Genomic DNA, 26,689 nt, shown 5'->3' on the forward strand with positions numbered 1-26,689 from the left:
TCCTTGTCTTGGTGGGAAGTTGTCTTTGTTCGTGGCACATAGCCTTTAGCGGCACGGTTTGTTTGGTAGTGTTTATTGTTTTGTTTGGCGTAATTTCTAATAAAGAGAATAGGTACGCTCACCACGCTGCACCTTGGTCCTCTTCTTTCAACAACCGTGACATGAGGATCAAAAGTAAAATTTTAAATAATTTCATGTTCCTTATATTAAGCAAACCAGACGGCATGATATGCTTGTTTTTTAAAAATGTATTAACGAATAGCCAGGGGCACACTCCAACACTCAGACACCATTTACAAACAAAACATGTGTGTTTAGTGAGTCCGCCAGATCAGAGGCAGTAGAGAGGACCAGGGATGTTCTCTTAATAAGTGTGAGAATTGCATCATATTCATGTTCTGCTAAGCATTTAGAATGTAATGAGTACTTTTGGCTGTCAGGGAAAACACAGAGTAAAAAGTACATTTTATTTAGGAATATAGTAAAGTAAAAGTTATCAAAAATGTAAATAGTAAAATACAGATACCTTAAAAGTACTACTTTACACCACTGCCTTTTGGGTTCCATGTAGGACCCTTTCCACAGAGGGTTCCACATGGAACCTGAAATGAGTTCTTCCTGGAACCAAAAAGGATTCTCCCTGGAACCAAAAAGGATTCTCCAATGGGAAGAACCCCTTTGGAACCATTTTTTTCTGAGTGTGTTTTTGTGTTAATCTTTTTCTCTCCAAACATGGCTCCCAGCTGTGTGTCTACCTGAAGGAGGTCCCACAGTTGTGTGTTTGTGTGAGTCCGTGTGTGTGCATGTGTGTCCTTCCATCTGTGTGTGTGTGTCCGCCCATCCACGTGTGTCTGTGTGTGTATTCTCTAGACAACAGTGTGTTCTCTCTCTTCCCAGTTCCATGGTGAATACGTCTCTCGTGGAGCTTCCCCAACCCAGCCTCTGTCACCACACACCTAACCTCAGCTGGGTGTGAGTATCTATCTATTTATCTTCCCATCTGAGTATACATCTATCTATCTATACATCAAGTTGGCACCGATAGACATGGCCATTCAGCAACTTTCCAGTATTTTGTTTTTTTGTGTGTGTTATTTCTCACTTTATTAGCTCAGAACGTCCTTTGCATTATTACATACAGCTGGAAAGAACGTTTGAATATCAGAGCGGATTCTATCCATCTATCCATCCATCTGTCCATCCATCTGTCCATCTGTCCATCTATACATCTATATATCTATCAATCTATACATCTATCTATATATGTAACTCACCAGCGTTTCAACCAGACTTTTCTGAATGATATCCTTTGTTCGTACCCCCCAAGGCAATTCCACTGCTCCATGACGCCACCGGCAGAGAATAGGTGTTTGGAGTGGACTCTTAGTTCGACTCAGGAGGTGTTGAATACCACCCACCACTTCCGAGTATATTACTTGCTAATGTGTTCGATTACAGGCTCAAAATGGCCAGAAACAAAGAACTTTCTTCCGAAACTCGTCAGTCTATTCTTGTTTCTTTTGTACTGTGTTTCTGATCATTTTGATGTTATTTTCATGGACAAAAAGTGTGCTTTTCTATCAAAAACAAGGACATTTATAAGTGGCCCCAAACTTTTGAAAGGTAGTGTATGTTTCATGATTAACTACTGTAACTGTGGTAATGTACAGGAACTCAGGTCATTTTCCCTACCTGTGATACCTCACAATAAAATGCAGACCTCATTACCTCCCAAAAGAATTCTCTTCGGTAATTGTCACAGCCATGTATATTCCCCCTCAAGCCGATTCAGCAACAGCTCTCAAGGAATGAATCTGGACTTTGTGAAAACTGGGAACCACATATCCCGAGGCCGCATTTATTGTAGCTGGGGATTTTCACAAATCAAATCAAATCAAATGTATTTATATAGCCCTTCGTTCAACTGATCAGCTGATATCTCAAAGTGCTGTACAGAAACACAGCCTAAAACCCCAAACAGCAAGCAGTGCAGGTGTAGAAGCACGGTGGCTAGGAAAAACTCCCTAGAAAGGCCAAAACCTAGGAAGAAACCTAGAGAGGAACCAGGCTATGTGGGGTGGCCAGTCCTCTTCTGGCTGTGCCGGGTGTAGATTATAACAGAACATGGCCAAGATGTTCAAATGTTCATAAATGACCAGCATGGTCGAATAATGATAAGGCAGAACAGTTGAAACTGGAGCAGCAGCACGGTCAGGTGGACTGGGGATAGCAAGGAGTCATCATGTCAGGTAGTCCTGGGGCATGGTCCTAGGGCTCAGGTCTCCCGAGAGAGAGAAAGAAAGAGAGAATTAGAGAGAGCATATGTGGGATGGCCAGTCCTCTTCTGGCTGTGCCGGGCGGAGATTATAACAGAACATAGCCAAGATGTTCAAATGTTCATAAATGACCAGCATGGTCGAATAATAATAAGGCAGAACAGTTGAAACTGGAGCAGCAGCACGGCCAGGTGGACTGGGGACAGCAAGGAGTCATCATGTCAGGTAGTCCTGGGGCTCAGGTCCTAGGACTACCTGCAAACAAAGCAAATTTGAGGAAAACGTAACCGAAGTTCTATCAACACATCGCTTCCAGTACTTTAAAAAACTCTAGACCACTGCTACTCTCCCTTTCGAGATGGCTACAAAGCCCTCCCCCACCCTCCCATCGGCAAATCAGATCAGGTCTCCATCCTGATCCTCCCTTCCTATAGGCAGAAACTCAAACAGGAACTAGCCGTGGGAAGTACTGTTATACGTTGGTCTGACCAATCAGAACCCATGCTTCAAGATTGTTTTGATCACGCGGACTAGGATCTGTTCTGAGTTGCCTCTGAGAATAAAATTGACATTGACACAGTGACTGAGTTCATCAGGAAGTGTATGAGGGGACTTTGTTCAAACTTTGACGATTAAAACCTATTCCAAACCTAAAACCGTGGATAGATGGCAGCATTTTGTGCAAATCTGAAAGCACAAACCATCACATTTAACTACAGACCGAGAATATGGTCAAGCACAAACAGTCCAGCTATGCCCTCTGTAACAAACAGGCAAAACATCAATGCAAACACAAAGTGGAGTTGCAATTCAATTGCTCAGACACGAGACATGGCAGGGACTCTCTCTCGGATTATAAATGGAAAAGGAGATTATAACAGAACATGGCCAAGATGTTCAAATGTTCATAAATGACCAGCATGGTCAAATAATAATAATCACAGGCAGAACAGTTGAAAATGGAGCAGCAGCACAGCCAGGTGGACTGGAGACAGCAAGGAGTCATCATGCCCAGCAGTCCTGAGGCATGGTCCTAGGGCTCAGGTCCTCCGAGAGAGAGAAAGAAAGAGACCCCCGACACATAAACTACTGGTTGCGCTGGTTGCCCTTTTCCTGTAGCAACAGGTCACAAATCTTGCTGCTGTGATGGCACACTGTGGTATTTCACCCAATAGATATAGAAGTTTATCAAAATGTGATTTATTTTCAAATTCTTTTTGGATCTTTGTAATCTGAGGGAAATATGTGTCTCTAATATGGTCGTGCATTTGTCAGGAGGTTAGGAACTGCAGCTCAGTGTCCACCTCATTTTGTGGGCAGTGTGCACATAGCCTGTCTTCTCTTGAGAACCAGGTCTGCCTACGGCGGCCTTTCTCAATAGCAAGGCTATCCTCACTAAGTCTGTACATAGTCAAAGCTTTCCTTAGGTTTGTGTCAGTCACAGTGGTCAGGTATTCTGCCGCTGTGTACTCTCTGTTTAGGGTCAAATAGCATTCTAGTTTGCTTTGTTTTTTTGTTAAGTCCTTCCAATGTGTCAAGGAATTATCTTTTTGTTTTCTCATGATTTGGTTGGGTCTAATTGTGCTGCTGTCCTGGGGCTCTGTGGGGTGTGTTTGTGTTTGTGAACAGAGCCCCGGTACCAGCTTGCTTAGTGGACTCTGCTCCAGGTTCATCTCTCTGTAGGTGATGGCTTTGTTATGGAAGGTTTGGGAATCGCTTCCTTTTAGGTGGTTGGAAAATTGAATGGCTCTTTTATGGATTTGAATAATTAGTGGGTATCGTTTCAATTCTGCTCTGCATGCATTATTTGGTTTTCTACGTTGTACACTGTGGATATTTTTACAGAATTTGCATGCAGAGTCTCAATTTGGTGTTGTCCCATTTTGTGAATTCTTGGTTGGTGAGCGGACCCCAGACCTCACAACCATAAAGGGCAATGGGCTCTATGACTGATTCAAGTATTTTTAGCCAAATCCTAATTGGTATGTTGAAATGTATGTTCCTTTTGATGGCATAGAAGGCCCTTCTTGCCTTGTCTCTCAGATTGTTCACAGCTTTGTGGAAGTTGTCTGTCTGTCTGTCTGTCTGTCTGTCTGTCTGTCTGTCTGTCTGTCTGTCTGTCTGTTTCCGTCTGTCTGTCTGTTTGTCTGTCCATCCTATCCCTATTGAGTATGTATCATAATAATAATTTGACTGTCAGCATTAATCCATCCATCCCATTATTAGTAAAAACAAAGACAGAAATACAGACTTTAAGATGTTATTTTCTTCTACAGCAAAGTTATTGTTATTAACACACACACACACACACAGAGAGACAGACAGACATAGAGACAGACAGACAGAGAGAGAGCTATATATCCCTCCAGTTTGAAGGGATTAGATTAGTATCCGGCTGCAGACAAAGATGAGGATAATGTTAGCCAGCGGTCAGCCTGACCGTGTGATGTAACAGTGTACACCAATGTTCTCTCGCTCTCTGTCTCTGTCGCTCTCTGTCTCTCTGTCTCTCTGTCTCTCTGTCTCTCTCTCTCTCTCTCTCTCTCTCTCTCTCTCTCTCTCTCTCTCTCTCTCTCTCTCTCTCTCCAGGGATTTTGAGGGGAACCAGGTCTTAACCATCAACTACTCCACTCTGATAACCTGCAGCCAGCTCACTGTACTGTAAGTACAAAGCGTGTGTGTGTGTGTAATGGGCATCATGAACCCATTACTTGGCACGAAATATGCGTTTTGATTTCTTCTGTATGTAAAATACTTCTAGTATTCTGGCTAAGGCCTCTTACCCTGTCAGTCACACATATCAATCTACTGCAGTAACATGTCCAGCTCATTACCTCGACGTTACAACACGTTACATGGGATCATACCCACACATCGTCAATACAGACACATATCATGGGATCACACCACACATCGTCAATACAGACATATATCATGGGATCACACCACACATCTTCAATACAGGCACATATTATGCATTCCTAATTAATACACATAATATCATGATATTACCATTTAGTTGCCAGATTACATTTTAACCTAGTATTGTTCTGAGTATTGTTCTGAGTATTGTTCTGAGTATTGTTCTGAGTATTGTTCTGAGTATTGCTCTGAGTATTGCTCTAAGTATTGCTCTAAGTATTGCTCTAAGTATTGCTCTAAGTATTGCTCTAAGTATTGCTCTAAGTATTGTTTTAAGCATACCTCTTGATCGGTCTTTTATTCTCCTGACTGGAGGTGCTTTTTTAGAATAAACTAAATATGCTTCTCTGCATCTCTGCTAAATTCTGGGGTGAAAGATGGAAAGGAATGTGAGTCTTTGTTCAGTACATTTAGTTAATAATCTAGATACCAAGACAGGTACTTCCTGTTAAAACCATATCTGGTAGATACCAAGACAGGTAATTCCTGTTAAAACCATGTCTGGTTGATACCAAGACAGGTACTTCCTGTTAAAACCATGTCTGGTTGATACCAAGACAGGTACTTCCTGTTAAAACCATGCCTGGTTGATACCAAGACAGGGACTTCCTGTTAATACCTGTGTTCTTAAAGACTTTATAAAGTCTAGAGAGCCATGTCTGTCTACGGCGGCCTTTCTCAATAGCAAGGCTATGCTCACTGAGTCTGTACATAGTCAAATAGTTATGTTCCTTTTGATGGCATAGAATGCCCTTCTTCACAGCTTTGTGGAAGTTACCTGTGGCGCTGATGTTCAGGCCAAGGTATGCATAGTTGTTTGTGTGCTCTAGGGCAACAGTGTCTAGATGGAATTTGTATTTGTGGTCCTGGCGATTGGACCTTTTTTGGAACACCATTATTTTGGTCTTACTGAGATTTACTGTCAGGGCCCAGGTCTGACAGAATCTGTGCAGAAGATCTAGGTGCTGCTGTAGGCCCTCCTTGGTTGGTGACAGAAGCACCAGATCATCAGCAAACAGCAGACATTTGACTTCGGATTCTAGTAGGGTGAGGCCGGGTGCTGCAGACTTTTCTAGTGCCCGTGCCAATTCGTTGTATATGTTGAAGAGGGTGGGGCTTAAGCTTCATCCCTGTCTCACCCCACGACCCTGTGGAAAGAAACGTGTGATTTTTTTTGTGAAGAAATGTGTGTGTTTTTTGCCCATTTTAACCGCACACTTTGTTTGTGTACATGGATTTTATAATGTCGTATGTTTTACCCCCTACACCACTTTCCATCAGTTTGTATAGCAGACCCTCATGCCAAATTGAGTCGAAGGCTTTTTTGAAATCAACAAAGCATGAGAAGACTTTACCTTTGTTTTGGTTTGTTTGGTTGTCAATTAGGGTGTGCAGGGTGAATACATGGTCTGTTGTACGGTAATTTGGTAAAAAGCCAATCTGACATTTGCTCAGTACATTGTTTTCATTGAGGAAATGTACGAGTCTGCTGTTAATGATAATGCAGTGGATTTCCCCAAGGTTACTGTTGACGCATATCTCACGGTAGTTATTGGGGTCAGATTTGTCTCCACTTTTGTGGATTGGGGTGATCAGTCCTGGGTTCCAAATATTGGGGAAGATGCCAGAGCTAAGGATGATGTTAAAGAGTTTTAGTATAGCCAATTGGAATTTGTTTTCTGTATATTTGATCATTTCATTGAGGATACCATCAACACCACATGCCTTTTTGGGTTGGAGGGTTTTTATTTTGTCCTGTAACTCATTCAATGTAATTGGAGAATCCAGTGGGTTCTGCTAGTCTTTAATAGTTGATTCTAAGATCTGTATTTGATCATGTATATATTTTTGCTCTTTATTCTTTGTTATTGAGCCAAAAAGATTGGGGAAGTGGTTTACCCATACATCTCCATTTTGGATAGATAATTCTTCGTGTTGTTGTTTGTTTAGTGTTTTCCAATTTTCCCAGAAGTGGTTAGAGTCTATGGATTCTTCAATTACATTGAGCTGATTTCTGACATGCTGTTCCTTCTTTTTACGTAGTGTATTTCTGTATTGTTTTAGTGATTCACCATAGTGAATGCGTAGACTCAGGTTTTCCGGGTCTCTATGTTTTTGGTTGGACAGGTTTCTCAATTTCTTTCTTAGATTTTTGCATTCTTCATCAAACCATTTGTCATTGTTGTTAATTTTCTTTGGTTTTCTATTTGAGATTTTTAGATTTGATAGGGAAGCTGAGAGGTCAAATATACTGTTAAGATTTTCTACTGATAAGTTTACACCTTCACTATTACAGTAGAACATTTTACCCAGGAAATTGTCTAAAAGGGATTGAATTTGTTGTTGCCTAATTGTTTTTTGGTAGGTTTCCAAACTGCATTCCTTCCATCTATAGTATTTCTTAATGTTACTCAGTTCCTTTGGCTTTGATGCCTCATGATTTGAGTATTGCTCTGTTTAAGTAGACTGTGATTTTGCTGTGGTCTGAAAGGGGTGTCAGTGGGGCTGACTGTGAACGCTCTGAGAGACTCTGGGTTGAGGTCAGTGATAAAGTAGTCTACAGTACTACTGCCAAGAGATGAGCTATATGTGTACCTACCATAGAAGTCCCCTCGAAGCCTACCATTGACTATGTACATACCCAGCGTGCGACAGAGCTGCAGGAGTTGTGACCCGTTTTTGTTGGTTATGTTGTCATAGTTGTGCCTAGGGGGGCATATGTGGGAGGGAATGCTGTCACCTCCAGGCAGGTGTTTGTCCCCCTGTGTGCTGAGGGTGTCAGGTTCTTGTCCGGTTCTGGCATTTAGGTCGCCACAGACTAGTACATGTCCCTGGGCCTGGAAATGATTGATTTCCCCCTCCAGGATGAAGAAGCTGTCTTCATTAAAATATGGGGATTCTAGTGGGGGGATATAGGTAGCACACAGGAGGACATTTTTCTCTGTTAGGATAATTTCCTTTTGAATTTCTAGCCAAATGTAGAATGTTCCTGTTTTGATTAATTTAATGGAGTGAGTTAGGTCTGCTCTATACCAAATTAGCATACCCCCTGAGTCCCTTCCCTGTTTCACACCTGGTAGTTTGGTGGATGGGACTACCAGCTCTCTGTAACCTAGAGGGCAACCAGTGGGTCTGTCTCCTCTATACCAGGTTTCTTGCAGGATGACAATGTCTGTATTACCGATTTCTTTGGTGAAGTCCGGGTTTCTGCTCTTTAGGCCAAAGGCAGATGACCTCAGGCCTCGGATATTCCAGGATAATATAGTGAAGGCTTTTTGTTCCATAGAGTGTCCAATGTTGTTGGTCGTGGTTTGGCCTCAGGCCAGTAAGTGTGAGCAGAGCCTGCTGAGCATCTGGTACATGCCATTGGCTTGGGTGAGTGTGAGAGTGGGGGTTGGGACTGTTTGCCCACTCACTACCTGGGCGTATGTGTGGCTTCCATGTTGAGGCCCTCTTTGCGGGGGTGGGGTGCATGGGGTGGGCAGGAGTGGCATAGGTCTGATCTGAGGGGGCCTAAATGGGGTGTGGGCATGGTTGACGTGGGGGGGTGCTGATTGGTTGGGGTGGGGGTGTGGATGTGTCTGGGTGTACTGTGGTCTGGATGTAATTCCTCTTGGCGTGGGTCCTCTATGTGTAGGTCCAGGGGGGGGGTCCTGCAGATCTGGGAGGGTGTCTCGCTGGTCTGGGTGGGGTGTCTATTGATCTGTTGCTCCTGTGTGAAGTGTTGGGGATACGTTTGAGAGCGATGTCCTTTAGAGTTCGGGCAAAGGTGGGCACTGCTGCCTTGTAGAGGTGGACCTGGTCATAGAGGCTGTTCAAGTCAAGGGTAGAGTGGTGGGCCAGGAAAACATTTGGTTTTGAGGCACAGTCACGGGAAATACTTGCGTTTACCCGCTGTATTGTGGCAGGGTGGAAGTCTTTTCGTGGTAGCAGGGTGGAGATAACCACTTGTGCGTTGGGGAAAGTAGAAGAAGCCTTTTCAATCACTCCCTTCAGTGCTGTGACCACTCTTTCCTACTGTGCTCTCAGGTCGTTTGTGCCTGTGTGTATTATTATGTGGCTGGGTGAGCCTAGTTTGGCCTCAGACAGAAGGTCGAGGGTGCGCTGGGTGTTTGGACACCAGAGTTTAGACACACTGTGTTTGGGGAAAAAAAACATTTCTTCTATATATTTCCCATTTGAGTCCATAAGTAGTACAATCTGTGTCTTGTGTTTGTCCTCAGTGGGTGTGGGGGGTTGTCAGAAGGGCTATCAGGGTGGCTGACAGGGGGGTGGGTGCTCAGAGGGGGTGAGAGCCTCTGGGCTTGGGGTTCTTCATTTGTCTGTTCTGCTGTGATGTCAACTCTATGGTCAGGGTCTGGTGTGGACTGTTCTGCTGTGGTGTCGACTCTATGGTCAGGGTCTGGTGTGGACTGTTCTGCTGTGGTGTTGAGACTTTTGTTGGGTGCTGAGGTGGGCTGTTCTGCTGGCTTCTCTGTGGGGGTGGCCACCTCTCTAGTGGGTTGTTCTCTGTCACACGCCGTCCCCCTCAACTTCTCCTCCATCCCCCTCACCCTCTCCTCCATCCCCCTCAACCTCTCCTCCACCAGCAGTCTGATACACTCCTCTAGTGCTCTGTTCTGCTCCTCTTTCTCCTGTTGTATTTGTCTCACCACTGTCCAAAGTGCAGATATGTCTCTGTCCACCTCCAGCTCTCCGGGTCTGGTTAAGGGGCTGTTGTTGTGCTGGACTGTTGTCTGGGTCTGTGCTGACTGAAGTGTAATCACCTGCTGTTCCAGCTCCACCTGCCTTACCTCCAGCTGGGTGAATTTGTCCTTCATTTCAATGAGGGAGTGGTAATCTGTGCTGGGAGGTTGACTCTCCGCTGGGGGTTGCTCATCTGTGGGGTTACATAATGAAGAGGTCTGGTCTGACCCGCTCGGTGTGGGGGTGTCTTTATCAAGGGAGAGCTTCTCCTGCTGGGCTAATTCTTTGATTAGGTGAAAGTCCAGCTGAAACTGTTTGTGGTTACTCTGTACCATTACTGTTCCGGATTTATAGATATTTATATTACTTGACTCAGAGTCCTCGTTATCAAGTATTCTGAGTTTCCACCCCTCGTTAACCCCCCCTCTCTTAACAAAAGGGTAGTGTGCTAATATAGCACTGTGCCATGCCAGGGGATGGTTTGTGTGGAAGATAAGGTTGCTGATGTTCCCATTTTTGTAATAGTCAGCAAAAAGTGTTTCTTGATTTTCCATAAGGAGCTTCATTTTGTAATCTTTTCTTGCCTTATCATTCTTTACATGCAAAGGGTACTGTATTTTAATTACCTCTGAACAGCGGCAGGGAGCTTCTAAGGCCTCTCCATTTGGTTGGGGTAGACTGTGTGACTCTCCTGCCATTGTTGGGCTAATGGGCTTTGACACCTCTCACTTGACACGTCAGTGCTAGTTGAAGCTGTATCAAGCTTGGCAGAATTATGTTAGAATTCAGTCCTTATAAAGTAATGTTGTGTACTTTTCTTCTTGGCTTTTGGAAATAAAATATCGTTTCAGACTAAACATTACTCACTCAGTTCCAGGTTGGATGGTGTTTTCAGGTTTCTGTTGTTTTCCAGAGAATTTGCTGTATAGGGTAATAAGTCCTTGGTTGTTGTGAACTTTCCAGGTGATTCCGTAATTCCGTCCAAAATCAGGTTGTAGGTTTTAAGTTTTGATTTGAAGTAGGGGTTATGTTGAAGAGGGTAGAATCCAGTATGTGTTCCTGACAAAAAATCCAAGTTTATCTAACTCCTAATCTATCTTTTTTAAAGAAAATGCTGAAAAATGCAGGAGCTCTGATCCTGACCTCTGCTCTCTCTCTCTCACGCTGACTCTCTCTGTCTCTGTCTCTCTCTCTCTGTCTGTCTATCTCTCTCTGTCTCTCTCTCTCTCTCTCTCTCTCTCTCTCTCTCTCTCTCTCTCTCTCTCTCTCTCATGCTGTCTCTCATGCTGTCTCTCTCTGTGTCTCTCTCTCTGTCTCTCTCTCTGTCTCTCTGTGTCTCTCTCTGTCTCGCTGTCTCTCACGCTGTCTCGCTGTCTCTCACGCTGTCTCACTGACTCTCTCTCTGTCTCTCTGTCTCTCTCTCTCTCTCTCTCTGTCTCTCTCTCTCTCATGCTGTCTCTCTCTGTGTCTCTCTCTGTGTCTCTCTGTCTCGCTGTCTCTCTCTCCCTCTCTCTGTCTGTCTGTCTCTCTCTGTCTCTCAGTCTCTCACTCGGTCTCGCTCGCTCTCTCTCTGTCTTTCATGCTGTCTCTCACGCTGTCTCTCTCTCTGTCTCTCTCTGTCTGTCTGTCTCTCTCTGTCTCTCAGTCTCTCTCGCTCTCTCTCTGTCTTTCATGATGTCTCTCACACTGTCTCTCTCTCTGTCTCTCTCTGTCTGTACCCTCTAAACTACATCACTTTATGACGCTTGTTGTTGCCATTAAGTGGTTTCAGTAAAACTCTTCAGTCATTAAAGTCTGAGCCTCTTGGTGTCTTTTTAAAAGCCAAACAACGTTCTCCTTATCATTCTGATGACGGTCATCAACAGCACTCTCAACCCTGTGATCAAGTCCTTTAGATGTTCTTTATCTCTCGCTCTCTCTCTGTCATTCATTCCCTCATGCTCTCTCTCCATCTATTTCTCTGTCTGTCTGTCTGTCTCTCTGTCTCTCTGTCTGCCTGCCTGCCTGCCTCCCTCCCTCCCTCCCTCCCTCCCTCCCTCCCTCCCAATTTCAATTGTGCAAATAGTTAAAGTACAAAAGGGAAAATAAATAAACAGAAATATGGGTTGTATTTACAACGGCGTTTGTTCTTCACTGATTGCCCTTTCAGGTCACGAATCTCACTGCTGTTTTGTCACACTGTGGTATTTTACATGTTTTATTTAACCTTTATTTAACCAGGTAGGCTAGTTGAGAACAAGTTTTCATTTACAACTGCGACCTGGCCAAGATAAAGCAAAGCAGTATGACAAAAACACAGAGTTACACATGGGATAAACAAACGTACAGTCAATAACACAATAGAATATTGTATCCAGTGTGTGCAAATGAGGTAAGGCATTAAATACCCTTGTCTGTCTATACCCCTGTTGGACCTAAATATTTTTGTATCTGAGCTCCTAGAGCGGCTCTCCTTTATTTTTTAAGCAATAAATAGGCCATAGTGGCGAAGTAATTACAATTTAGCAATTAACACTGTGCAGATGTGCAGATGATGATGTGCAAGTAGAAAAACAAATATGGGGATGAGGTAGGTAGTTGGTTGGATGGGCTATTTACAGATGGGCTGTATACAGCTCTAGCAATCAGTGTTTAAAGTTAGTGAGGGGGGTAATGAGTCTCCAGCTTCAGTGATTTTTTTGCAATTCGTTCCAGTCATTGACAGCAGAGAACTGGAAGGAAAGGCGGGCGAAAGAGGAACTGGCTTTGGGAGTGACCAGTGAAATATACCTGCTGGAGCGCGTGCTACGGTTGGGTGTTGCTATGGTGACCAGTGAAATATACCTGCTGGAGCGCGTGCTACGGGTGGGTGTTGATATGGTGACCAGTGAGCTGAGATAAGGCGGGTCTTTACCTAGCAAAGACTTATAGATGACCTGGAGCCAGTGGGTCTGGCGAAGAATATGTAGCGAGGGCCAGCAAGCGAGAGCATTCAGGTTGCAGTGGTGGGTAGTATATGGGGCTTCGGTGACAAAACAGAGGCACTGTGATAGACTGCATCCAGTTTGCTGAGTAGAGTGTTGGAGGTTATTTTGTAAATGACATCGCTGAAGTCAAGGATTGGTAGGATAGTCAGCTTTACGAGGGTTTGTTTGGAAGCACAACATTACTTTACGAGGGTATGTTTGGAAGCATGAATAAGGGAGGCTTTGTTGCGATATTGGAAGACGATTCTAGATTTAATTTTGGATTGGAGATGCTTAATGGAGTCTGGAAGGAGAGTTTACAGTCTAGTCAGACACCTAGGTATATATAGTTGTCCACATATAAGTCAGAACCATCCAGAGAAGTGGTGCTAGTCGGACGGGCGGGTGGAGGATTGATCGGTTGAAGAGCATCCATTTAGTTTTACTAGCATTTAAGAGCAGTTGGAGGCCACGGAAGGAGTATTGTATGGCATTGAAGCTCGTTTGGAGGTTTGTTAACACAGTGTCCAATGAAGGGCCAGATGTATACAGAATGGTGTCGTCTGTGTAGAGGTGGATCAAAGAATCACCAGCAGCAAGAGCGACATCATTGATGTATACAGAGAAGAGAGTCAGCCTGAGAATTGAACCCTGTTGCACCCACATGGAGACTGTCAGAGGTCCGGACGACAGGCCCTCCGATTTGAAACCCTGAACTCTGTCTGAGAAGTAGTTAGTGAACCAGGCGAGGCAGTCATTAGAGAAACCAAGGCTGTCACCAAGGTGCACCCGTGACCAGCTCGGAAACCAGATTGTATAGCGGAAAATGTACGGTGGGATTCGAAATGGTCAGTGATCTGTTTATTAACTTGGCTTTCAAAGACTTTAAAAGGGAAGGGCAGGATGAATATAGGTCTGTAATAGTTTGGGTCTAGAGTGTCTCCCCCTTTGAAGAGGAATCTCAGATGATACAAAAGAGAGATTGAACAGACTAGCATTAGGGGTTGCAACAATGGCGGCGGATAGTTTTAGGAAGAGCGGGTACAGATATTCTAGCCCGGCTGATTTGTAGGGATCCCGATTTTGCAGATCTTTCAGAACATCAGCTGTCTGGATTTGGGTGAAGGAGAAGCAGGGGGGACTTTGGTCAAGTTGCTGCAGGGGGTGCAGAGGGTGTTGGCCAGTGTTGGGGTAGTCAGGTGGAAAACATGGCCAGCCGTAGAGAAATGTTTATTGAAATTCTCCATTATTATGGATTTATCAGTGGTGACAGTGTTTCCTAGCCTCAGTGCAGTGGGCAGCTGGGAGGAGGGGGGGGGAATTAGTGCTGCAGGAAGCAAATTTCTGTTTGAAAAAGCTAGCCTTTTTTTCCTGACTGAATGTGTATATTGGTTCCTGGTCAAGGGCAGTCAGGTCTGGAGTGAACCAAGGGCTACATCTGTTCTTAATTTTACATCTTTTGAAAGCGGCATGCTTATTTAAGATGGTGAGGAAATTACTTTTAAAGAACGACCAGGCATCCTCTACTGACGGGATGAGGTCAATATCCTTCCAGGATACCCTGGCCAGGTCGATTAGAAAGGCCTGCTTGCAGAAGTGTTTTAGGGAGCGTTTGACAGTGATGAGGGGTGGTCTTTGACCGCGGACCCATAATGGACTTAAGCAATGAGACAGTGATCGCTGCGTGAAAACAGCAGAGGTGTATTTAGAGGGCAAGTTGGGGATGGTATCTATGAGGGTGCCCATGTTTACGGATTTAGGGTTGTACCTGGTAGGTTCCTTGATAATTTGTGTAAGATTGAGGGCATATAGCTCACCTAATAGTACGAACTCTGAAGATAGATGGAGGAAAATCAATTCACATATGGTGTCCGGGGCACAGCTAGGAGCTGAGGAGGGTCTGTAACAAGTGGCAACAGTGAGATACTTATTTCTGGAGAGATGGATTTTTAAAAGTAGAAGCTCGAACAATTTGGGTTTGAGCTTAGACCTGGATAGTGTGACAGAACTCTGCAGGTTATCTCTGGGGTAGATTGCAACTCCGCCCCCTTTAGCAGTTCTATCTTGACGGAAAATGTTGTAGTCGGGGATGGAAATTTCTGAATTTTTCTTGGCCTTCCTAAACCAGGATTAAGACACAGCTAGAACATCCGGGTTGGCAGAGTGTGCTAAAGCAGTGAGTAAAACAAACTCAGGGAGGAGGCTTCTAATGTTAACATGCATGAAACCAAGGCTTTTACGGTTACACCCAGTAGATATGGGAGTTGATCAACATTGGGTTTGTTTTCAAATTCTTTATGGAGCTGTGTAATCTGAGGGAAATACTACGTGTCTCTGATATGGTAAAACATTTGGCAGGAGGATAGAAATTGCAGCTTGGGCATATAGCCTGTTTTCTCTTGAGAGCCATGTCTGCCAATGGCATTTTTTCATGATAGCAAGGCTATGCTCACTGAGTCTGTACATAGTCAAAGCTTTCCTTAATTTTGGGGTCAGTCACAGTGATCAGGTATTCTGCCGCTGTGTACTCTCTGTTTAGGGCCTAATAACATTCCAGTTTGCTCTGTTTTTCTGTTAATTCTTTCCAATATGTCAAGTAATTATCTTTTTGTTTTCTCATGATTTGGTTGTGTCTAATTGTGTTGCTGTCCTGGGGCTCTGTGGGGTCTGTTTGTGTTTGTTATCAGTCCTCGTACCAGCTGGCAGAGGGGACTATTCTCATGGTGAATCTCTCTGTAGTTAAGGCTTTGTTATGTAAGGCTTGAGAATCTTATTTTTCGGTGGTTAAAGAATTTGATTGCTCTATTCTTGATTTTAATAATTAGCGGAAATCGTTCTAATTTAGTTATGCATAGATTTTTTGGTGTTATAAGTTGTACACTGAGGATGTTTTTGCAGAGTTCTGCACTAATATCTGCACTAAATTTGGTGTTTGTCCCATTTTGTGATTTCTTGGTTGGTGAGACCCCAGACCTCACAACCATAAAGGGCAATGGGTTCTATAACTGATTCAAGTATTTTTAGCCAGATCCAAATTGGGATGTGAAATTTATACATTTCTATTGATGGCATAGAATGCCCTTCTTGCCTTGTCTCTCAGCTCATTCACAGCTTTGTGGAAGTTACCTGTGGTGCTGATGTTTAGGTCAAGGTACATATCATTTTTTTGTGTGTTCTAGGGCAACAGTTTCTAGATGGAATTAGTACTTGTTGTCCTGGCAACTGGACCTTTTTTTTGGGAACACCATTATTTTTGCCTCACTAATTTCACTGTCTGTTTTGGTCTTACTGAGATTTACTGTCAGGGTCCAAGTCTGATAGAATCTGTGCAAAATATCTAGGTGCTGCTGTGCACCCTACTTGGTTGGGGACGGAAGCACCAGATCATCAGCAAACAGTAAACATTTTACTTCAACTAGGTTGAGGTCGGGTGCTGCAGACTGTTCTAGAGCCCTCACCAATTCATTGATATACATACACAACATGGCATACATAAACATCAAAAGTATGTGGACACCTGCTCATCAAACATCTTACAAAATCATGGCGTTCATATAGAGTTGGATCCCCCTTTGCTGCTATAACATCCTCCACACTTCTGGGAGGTCTTCCCACTAGATGTTGGAACATTGCTGCTGGTGACTTGCTTCCATTCGGCCACAAGAGCATTGGTGAGGTCGGACATTGATTAAGGGCGATTAGGCCTGGCTCACAGTCGAAGTTCCAAAGGTGTTCAATGGGCTTGAGGTCAGGGCTCTGTGCTGGCCAGTCAAGTTCTTTCACAAAGATCTCGACAAACCATTTCTGTATGGACCTTTGTGCACAGGGTGACTGTCGTGCTGAAACAGGAAAGGGCCTTACCAAAACTGTTGCCACAAAGTTGGAAGCACAGAATCGACTAGAATGTCATCATATGCTGTAGCGTTAAGCTTTCCCTTCACTGGAACTAAGGGGCCCGAACAATGAAAAACAGCCCCAGACCATTATTCCTCCTCGACCAAACTTTACAGTTGGCACTATGCATTAGGGCAGGCAGCGTTCTCTTGGCATCCGATGGTGAAGTGTGATTTATCACTCCAGAGAGCACGTTTCCACTGCTCCAGAGCCCAATGGCAGTTAGCTTCACACCACTCCAGCCGACGCTTGGCATTGCGGATGCTGATCTTCGACTACCATGGCAGCTCGGCCATGGAAACCCATTTAAATAAAGCTCCTGACGAACAGTTTGGAACTTGGTAGTGAGTGTTGCAACCGAGGACAGACAATTTTTTCAGCGATACTTACTTCAGCATTCGGCGGTTCCGTTCTGTGAGCTTACGTGTTCTACACCTTTGAGGCTGAGCCTTCATTGCTCGTAGACATTTCCACTTCACAATAACTGGGGAAGCTCTAGCAGGGCCGAAATTTGACAAACGTGATGTCATCATATGACGGTGCCACATTGAAAGTCACTGAGCTCTTCAGTAAGGACATTTTACTGCCACGTGTTTGTCAATGGAGATTGCATGGCGGTGTGCTCGATTTTAAAGACCTGTCAGCAACGTGTGTGACTGAAATAGCCGAATTTGACTTTCACTCATTTGAAGGGATGGCCACATACGTTTGTATATATAGTGTATGTGGGGGAGGTGTGTTTGTGTAGTGACTATAACTGCCTTGGAAGTGAGGGATCTAACATTAGGTAGCCCCATTTTGAGATGTGAGGTATCACAATCTCTTTCAATAATGGAAGGAATGGAGGAGGTCTTTATCCTAGTGAGATTGCTAAGGCGAACACCGACATGTTTAGTTTTGCCCAACCTAGGTCGAGGCACAGATTCGGTCTCAATGGGGATAGCTGAGCTGACTACACTGACTGTGCTAGCAGCAGATTCCACTAAGCTGGCAGGCTGGCTAACAGCCTATTGCCTGGCCTGCACCGCTGCCTGGCCTATTTCATTGTGGAGCTAGATACGGTATGTGCGTAGGATACCTACTGTTTGTGTGTGAATGTAAGTGTGTAAGGAGCCAGTATAAAATGAATGGTTTTGTATTGTGGACTTCAGAACATTCTCGTGAATAAACATTTGACTATTGTAGGCTGGGCCTCTGTCTGTTTTCATTTCAACCAGTATCTTACAAATTCTGGGTTGCAGACTGAGTAGTTAATTGGAGTTCCGTTTATGAACATTGAAAACATTATTCTCTTAACAGGGAGTTAGAGCCTTGTCTATGTTGGTAGATAAGATGAGAGCACCCCTCCAGCTAGGATGGAGTCCGTCACTCCTCAGCAGGCCAGGCTTGGTCCTGTTTGTGGGTGAGTCCCAGAAAGAGGGCCAATTATCTACAAATTCTATCTTTTGGGAAAGGCAGAAAACAGTTTTCAACCAGAGATTGAGTTGTGAGACTTTGCTGTAGAGCTCATCACTCCCCCTAACTGGGACGGGAGCCAGAGACAATTACTCGATGCCGACACATCGTTCTAGCTGATTTACACGCTGAAGCTATGTTGTGCTTGGTGACCTCTGACTGTTTAATCCTAACATTGTTTGTGCCGACGTGGATAACAATATCCCTAATCTCTCAAAACTCGCCAGTTTTCGCCTTTGTTGGAGGTCCTGTTGAACCACGCCCAGATAAAGCATCATGTTAGTGTTACTACTGGTTGGCTGGTGGAGGTCCTATAGAACCATGCCCAGATAAAGCATCATGTTAGTGTTACTACTGGTTGGCTGGTGGAGGTCCTATAGAACCACGTCCAGATAAGGCATCATGTTAATGTTACTACTGGTTGGCTGGTGGAGGTCCTGTAGAACCACGTCCAGATAAAGCATCATGTTAATGTTACTACTGGTTGGCTGGTGGAGGTCCTGTAGAAGCATGTCCAGATAAAGCATCATGTTAATGCTACTACTGTAAAAAGCATCTGGAGTGAAAGATGAATTGTAACGAGTGAAAACGTTGAATGAAAAAAGTTGAGGGATGGAAAAACAAAAATATATATAAACGGTAATTAAAAAGTATAAACCGTAAAGTAAGATTAGCAACAAAATGCACAGCAGCACGTAGACAAGTCTACAAGTTGTGACCGGAAATGAAGATAACACATCTAGATGTGAGGGTTAAGATGTGATAAGATGTGAGGGGGAGGTGTGATAAGATGTGAGGGGGAGGTGTGATAAGATGTGAGGGGGAGGTGTGATAAGATGTGAGGGGGAGGTGTGATAAGATGTGAGGGGGAGGTGTGGTAAGATGTGAGGGGGGAGGTGTGGTGAGATGTGAGGGGGAGTTGTGATGAGATGTGAGGGGAGGTGTGGTGAGATGTGAGGGGGAGGTGTGATAAGTAGTGAGGGGGATATGTGAGGGGGAGGTGTGATGAGATGTGAGGGGAGGTGTGGTGAGATGTGAGGGGGAGGTGTGATAAGTAGTGAGGGGGATATGTGAGGGGGAGGTGTGACAAGTAGTGAGGGGGAGGTGTGATAAGTAGTGAGGGGGAGGTGTGATAAGTAGTGAGGGGGAGATGTTATACTTAGTGCGTGTTAGATGTGATAAGTAGTGAGGGGAGGTGTGCTAAGTAGTGAGGGGGAGATGTGATAAGTAGTGAGGGGGAGGTGTGATAAGTAGTGAGTGGGAGATGTGATACGTAGTGAGGGGGTGGTGTGATACGTAGTGAGGGGGAGGTGTGATAAGTAGTGAGGAAGAGATGTGATAAGTAGTGAGGAAGAGATGTGATAAGTAGTGAGAAAGAGATGTGATAAGTAGTGAGGAAGAGATGTGATAAGTAGTGAGGAAGAGATGTGATAAGTAGTTAGGTGAGGTGTGATAAGTAGTGAGGGGAGGTGTGATAAGTAGTGAGGGGGAGATGTGAGGGGGAGGTGTGGTAAGATGTGAGGGGGGAGGTGTGGTAAGATGTGAGGGGGGAGGTGTGGTAAGATGTGAGGAGGAGGTGTGGTAAGATGTGAGGGGGAGGTGTGATAAGTAGTGAGGGGGAGGTGTGATAAGTAGTGAGGGGAAGGTGTGATAAGTAGTAAGGGGGAGATGTGATAAGTAGTGAGGGGAGGTGTGATAAGTAGTGAGGGGGTGATGTGATACGTAGTGAGGGGGAGATGTGATACGTAGTGAGGGGGTGGTGTGATAAGTAGTGAGGGGAGGTGTGATAAGTAGTGAGGGGGAGGTGTGATAAGTATTGAGGGGGAGATGTGTTACGTAGTGAGGGGGTGGTGTGATAAGTAGTGAGGGGGTGATGTAATACGTAGTGAGGGGGAGGTGTGATAAGTAGTGAGGGGGAGGTGTGATAAGTAGTGAGGGGAGGTGTGATAAGTAGTGAGGGGGAGGTGTGATAAGTAGTGAGGGGAGGTGTGATACCTAGTGAGGGGAGGTGTGATAAGTTGTGAGGGGGAGGTGTGATAAGAATTGAGGGGGAGGTGTGATAAGTAGTGAGGAAGAGATGTAATAAGTAGTGAGTGGAGGTGTGATACCTAGTGAGTGGAGGTGTGATACCAATTGAGTGGAGGTGTGATACCTAGTGAGGGGAGGTGTGATAAGTAGTGAGGGGGAGATGTGATAAGTAGTGGGGGGAGATGTGATAAGTAGTGAGGGGAAGGTGTGATAAGTAGTGAGGGGGAGATGTGATAAGTAGTGAGGGGGAGATGTGATAAGTAGTGAGGGGGAGATGTGATAAGTAGTGAGGGGAAGATGTGATAAGTAGTGTGGGGAGGTGTTATAAGTAGTGAGGGGTGGTGTGATTCGTAGTGAGGGGAGGTGTGATAAGTAGTGAGGGGGAGGTGTGATAAGTAGTGAGGGGGAGGTGTGATAAGTAGTGAGGGGGAGGTGTGATAAGTAGTGAGGAAGAGATGTGATAAGTAGTGAGGAAGAGATGTGATAAGTAGTGAGGGGAGGTGTGATAAGTAGTGAGGGGGTGATGTGATACGTAGTGAGGGGGAGGTGTGATAAGTAGTGAGGGGGAGGTGTGATAAGTAGTGAGGGGGAGGTGTGATAAGTAGTGAGGGGGAGGTGTGATAAGTAGTAAGGGGGAGATGTGATAAGTAGTGAGGGGAGGTGTGATAAGTAGTGAGGGGGTGATGTGATACGTAGTGAGGGGGAGATGTGATACGTAGTGAGGGGGTGGTGTGATAAGTAGTGAGGGGAGGTGTGATAAGTAGTGAGGGGGAGGTGTGATAAGTATTGAGGGGGAGATGTGTTACGTAGTGAGGGGGTGGTGTGATAAGTAGTGAGGGGGTGATGTGATACGTAGTGAGGGGGAGGTGTGATAAGTAGTGAGGGGGAGGTGTGATAAGTAGTGAGGGGAGGTGTGATAAGTAGTGAGGGGGAGGTGTGATAAGTAGTGAGGGGAGGTGTGATACCTAGTGAGGGGAGGTGTGATAAGTTGTGAGGGGGAGGTGTGATAAGAATTGAGGGGGAGGTGTGATAAGTAGTGAGGAAGAGATGTAATAAGTAGTGAGTGGAGGTGTGATACCTAGTGAGTGGAGGTGTGATACCAATTGAGTGGAGGTGTGATACCTAGTGAGGGGAGGTGTGATAAGTAGTGAGGGGGAGATGTGATAAGTAGTGGGGGGAGATGTGATAAGTAGTGAGGGGAAGGTGTGATAAGTAGTGAGGGGGAGATGTGATAAGTAGTGAGGGGGAGATGTGATAAGTAGTGAGGGGGAGATGTGATAAGTAGTGAGGGGGAGATGTGATAAGTAGTGTGGGGAGGTGTTATAAGTAGTGAGGGGTGGTGTGATTCGTAGTGAGGGGAGGTGTGATAAGTAGTGAGGGGGAGGTGTGATAAGTAGTGAGGGGGAGGTGTGATAAGTAGTGAGGGGGAGGTGTGATAAGTAGTGAGGAAGAGATGTGATAAGTAGTGAGGAAGAGATGTGATAAGTAGTGAGGGGAGGTGTGATAAGTAGTGAGGGGGTGATGTGATACGTAGTGAGGGGGAGGTGTGATAAGTAGTGAAGGGGAGGTGTGATAAGTAGTGAGGGGGAGGTGTGATAAGTAGTGAGGGGGAGGTGTGATAAGTAGTGAGGGGGAGGTGTGATAAGTAGTGAGGGGGAGGTGTGATAAGTAGTGAGGGGGAGATGTGATAAGTAGTGAGGGGGAGGTGTGATAAGTAGTGAGGGGGAGGTGTGATAAGTAGTGAGGGGGAGGTGTGATAAGTAGTGAGGGGGAGGTGTGATAAGTAGTGAGGGGGAGGTGTGATAAGTAGTGAGGAAGAGATGTGATAAGTAGTGAGTGGAGGTGTGATACCTAGTGAGGGGAGGTGTGATAAGTAGTGAGGGGGATATGTGAGGGGGAGGTGTGGTAAGATGTGAGGGGGGAGGTGTGATAAGTAGTGAGGGGGAGGTGTGATAAGTAGTGAGGAGGAGATGTGATAAGTAGTGAGGAGGAGATGTGATAAGTAGTGAGGGGGAGATGTGATAAGTAGTGGGGGGAGATGTGATAAGTAGTGAGGGGAAGGTGTGATAAGTAGTGAGGGGGAGATGTGATAAGTAGTGAGGGGAGATGTGATAAGTAGTGAGGGGAGGAGTGATAAGTAGTGAGGGGTTGATGTGATACTTGGTGTTTCTGCCTCTCTGTGCCTGGGGGACTGTCTGGAAGTTTTTAATTTGGTTGTTGTGACTCAGACACTCACTCACTGTGTGTGTGTGTGTGTGTGTGTGTGTGTGTGTGTGTGTGTGTGTGTGTGTGTGTGTGTGTGTTTGTGTGTGTGTGTGTGTGATAAGTAGTTGAAACCATTAAACCATATTAATTCTCTCTTTCCCCGTTAGCCTCCTGATGAACAACAGGATTCATGCTCTTCCTGTTCGCTCTTTTCAGACTCTGGTGCTGCTGGAGGAGCTGTGAGTACAAATCACTCCCTCATTCTGGGTCGTCCGTCCCAAATGGATGCCTGTTCTCTTTGTAGTGTGCTACTGTTGAACAGAGCTCTATGGGCCTTGGTAAAATATAGTGCACTATATACGGAAAAGGGCTCATTTGGGATGCACATCTGATACACTGACATGTCAGTCTTTTATAAACTGAAAAAAATGATACTCAATGGATGAACCTCAGTAGCTTGAAATGTGTACTAAATTACATAGTAAAACGCTGCAAGGAGGGAGAAGTGAAGGAGGGGGATTTCTGCTATTTCATCCAATTTCACCTTTCGTTTATTTTAATCTGTTTCTCTCTCTCTCTGTCTCTCTCTCTCTCTGTCTCTCTCTCTCTCTCTCTCTCTCTCTCTCTGTCTCTGTCTCTGTCTCTGTCTCTGTCTCTCTCTCTCTCTCTCTCTGTCTCTGTCTCTCTGTCTCTCTCTCTCTCTCTCTCTCTGTCTCTGTCTCTCTCTCTCTCTCTCTCTGTCTCTCTCTCTCTGTCTCTCTCTCTCTGTCTCTGTCTCTCTCTCTGTCTCTCTCTCTCTCTGTCTCTCTCTCTCTCTCTCTCTGTCTCTCTCTCTCTCTCTCTCTCTGTCTCTCTCTCTGTCTCTCTCTCTGTCTCTCTCTCTCTCTCTCTCTCTCTCTGTCTCTCTCTCTCTCTCTCTCTCACCCTCTCCTTCTCTCTCCCTCGCCCCCTCCTCCCCTCTCTCCCGTGGCTCTCTTCCTACTCTCCCTGTTTTTTAGAGACCTGTCCAACAACCGGATTAAGGAGCTCCCCAAAAACACCTTTAAGAGTTTAAAGTCCCTCGTCAAATTGTGAGTCACAAAATCTGTGTCCCTATTCCCTTTGGTCTCTGGTCGAAACTAGTGCACTATATAGAGAGTAGGGTGCCATTTGGGACAACTTTGGTCAAAACTAGTGCACTATATAGTGCAGGTTTCCTCAACTGGCGGCCCCCCAAGATATTTGAGCAAAACGATTTATAAATGTCCAAAAAAAATATTGCTCATAAATACATTGTTGGACATCAAAGACTGGAAAAACAACAACAATTCAGCTCCAAGTGATTTCAATTTTTTTGAAAATTTGTTACAAAGTATTCCCACATGTTGTACATTATGTACATGTAAGCAAGGTTTGAAATCATTATGTTTTAATCAAATGTTATATCTGTTTGGGTTTCTTGTGATCAATTTGCAGCCTACAAATTATTTGTAATTATTTTGCGGCCCATTGACCATCCGATCAAGAAAGAATTGTCCTGTGGCTAAATCTAGTTGAAAGCCATGGGGCTTTCCTTAACCACAGCCATACTCTGGACCTGGTTATTACCAAGGGGCTTTCTACTGGGCCCACCCATAACCACAGCCATACTCTGGACCTGGTTATTACCAAGGGGCTTTCTACTGGGCCCACCCATAACTACAACCATACTCTGGACCTGGTTATTACCAAGGGGCTTTCTACTGGGCCCACCCATAACCACAGCCATACTCTGGACCTGGTTATTACCAAGGGGCTTTCTACTGGGCCCACCCATAACTACAGCCATACTCTGGACCTGGTTATTACCAAGGGGCTTTCTACTGGGCCCACCCATAACCACAGCCATACTCTGGACCTGGTTATTACCAAGGGGCTTTCTACTGGGACCACCCATAACCACAGCCATACTCTGGACCTGGTTATTACCAAGGGGCTTTCCTTAACCACAGCCATACTCTGGACCAGGTTATTACCAAGGGGCTTTCCTTAACCACAGCCATACTCTGGACCGGGTTATTACCAAGGGGCTTTCCTTAACCACAGCCATACTCTGGAACGGGTTATTACCAAGGGGCTTTCCTTAACCACAGCCATACTCTGGAACGGGTTATTACCAAGGGGCTTTCTACTGGGACCACCCATAACCACAGCCATACTCTGGACCTGGTTATTACCAAGGGGCTTTCTACTGGATACACCCATAACCACAGCCATACTCTGGACCTGGTTATTGCCAAGGGGCTTTCTACTAGGCCCACCCATAACCACAGCCATACTCTGGTCCTGGTTATTACCAAGGAGCTTTCTACTGGGCCCACCCATAACCACAGCCATACTCTGGACCTGGTTATTACCAAGGGGCTTTCTACTGGGCCCAGCCATAACTACAGCCATACTCTGGACCTGGTTATTACCAAGGGGCTTTCTACTGGGCCCTGCCATAACTACAGCCATACTCTGGACCTGGTTATTACCAAGGGGCTTTCTACTGGGCCTACCCATAACTACAGCCATACTCTGGACCTAGTTATTACCAAGGGGCTTTCTACTGGGCCCACCCATAACCACAGCCATACTCTGGACCTGGTTATTGCCAAGGGGCTTTCTACTAGGCCCACCCATAACCACAGCCATACTCTGGTCCTGGTTATTACCAAGGGGCTTTCTACTAGGCCCACCCATAACCATAGCCATACTCTGGTCCTGGTTATTACCAAGGGGCTTTCTACTAGGCCCACCCATAACCACAGCCATACTCTGGACCTGGTTATTACCAAGGGGTGGCCGAGGCATGGCGTGGGAGCCTGGCGAGCTGGCCGAGGCGTGGGAGCCTGGCGAGCCGGGAACCTGGCGAGCCGGCTGAGGCAAGGCGAGGGAGCCTGGTGAGCCGGCCGAGGCGTGGGAGCCTGGCGAGCCAGGCGGGGCAAGGGAACCTGGCGAGGGAGCCTGGCGAGGGAGCCTGGCGAGGGAGCCTGGCGAGGGAGCCTGGCGAGGGTGCCTGGCGAGGGAGCCTGGCGAGGGAGCTGAGGGAGCCTGGCGAGGGAGCAGGGCGAGGCGAGGGAGCCGGGCGAGCCTGGTGAGGGAGCCGGGCGAGGGAGGCGAGAGCCTGGAGAGCCTGGAGAGCCGGGCGAGGCGAGGGAGCCTGGAGAGCCGGCCGAGGCGAGGGAGCCTGGAGAGCCGGCCGAGGCGAGGGAGCCTGGAGAGCCGGCCGAGGCGAGGGAGCCTGGAGAGCCGGCCGAGGCGAGGGAGCCTGGAGAGCCGGCCGAGGCGAGGGAGCCTGGAGAGCCGGCCGAGGCGAGGGAGCCTGGAGAGCCGGCCGAGGCGAGGGAGCCTGGAGAGCCGGCGGAGGTGAGGGAGCCTGGCGAGGGAGTCTGGCGAGGCGAGGGAGCCTGGCGAGGGAGTCTGGAGAGGCGAGGGAGCCTGGCGAGGGAGCCTGGCGGGCTGAGGCAGCCTGGCGAGGGAGCCTGGCGGGCTGAGGCGAGGGAGCCTGGCGGGCTGAGGTGCGGCGAGGGAGCCTGGCTGGCTGATGCGAGGTAGCCTGGCGGGCTGAGGCAGGGCGAGGGAGCCTGGCGAGCCGGCCAAGGCATGGCGTGGGAGCCTGAACAGAAGGTCCCAGGCATGGTGTGGGTGCCTGGTGAGCCGTCCGAGGCTTGGCGTGGGAGCCGGGCGGGGCATGGCTAACAACTTCCGGCGCCGACAGAGATGGCCGCCTCGCTTCAAATTCCTAGGAAACTATGTAGTTTTTTGTTTTTTTACGTGTTATTTCTTACATTAGTACCCCAGGTCATCTTAGGTTTCATTACATACAGTCGAGAAGAACTACTGAATATAAGATCAGCGTCAACTCACCATCAGTACGACCAAGAATATGACTTTCGCGAAGCGGATCCTGTGTTCTGCCTTCCACCCAGGACAAAGGAATGGATCCCAGCCTGCGACCCAAAACAACGGCGTCGTAAAAGAGGCAAACGAAGCGGTCTTCTGGTCAGGCTGCGGAGACGGGCACATCGCGCACCACTCCCTAGCATACTACTCGCCAATGTCCAGTCTCTTGACAACAAGGTTGATGAAATCCGAGCAAGGGTAGCATTCCAGAGGGACATCAGGCCTGTAACGTTCTTTGCTTCACGGAAACATGGCTCACTCGAGAGACTCTATCAGAGTCGGTGCAGCCAGCTGGTTTCTCCACGCATCGCGCCGACAGAAACAAACATCTTTCTGATAAGAAGAGGGGCGGGGGCGTATGCTTTATGGTTA

At 46.3% G+C, this 26,689-nt stretch overlaps 1 protein-coding gene across 1 annotated transcript in view; it reads left to right on the plus strand.

The window, feature by feature from the left end:
* Positions 1-26,689, plus strand: part of LOC139403169 (relaxin receptor 2-like) — a 171,763-nt gene that overhangs the window by 73,296 nt on the left and 71,778 nt on the right. The window contains exons 9-12 of the mRNA XM_071146873.1: positions 898-972; positions 4,866-4,937; positions 22,579-22,650; positions 23,410-23,481. Coding sequence (XP_071002974.1) covers positions 898-972; positions 4,866-4,937; positions 22,579-22,650; positions 23,410-23,481 — 291 coding nt within the window. The remainder of the gene's footprint in view (positions 1-897; positions 973-4,865; positions 4,938-22,578; positions 22,651-23,409; positions 23,482-26,689) is intronic.

This window comes from Oncorhynchus clarkii, unplaced genomic scaffold (assembly GCF_045791955.1).
Source record: "Oncorhynchus clarkii lewisi isolate Uvic-CL-2024 unplaced genomic scaffold, UVic_Ocla_1.0 unplaced_contig_9054_pilon_pilon, whole genome shotgun sequence".
NCBI lineage: Eukaryota > Metazoa > Chordata > Actinopteri > Salmoniformes > Salmonidae > Oncorhynchus > Oncorhynchus clarkii.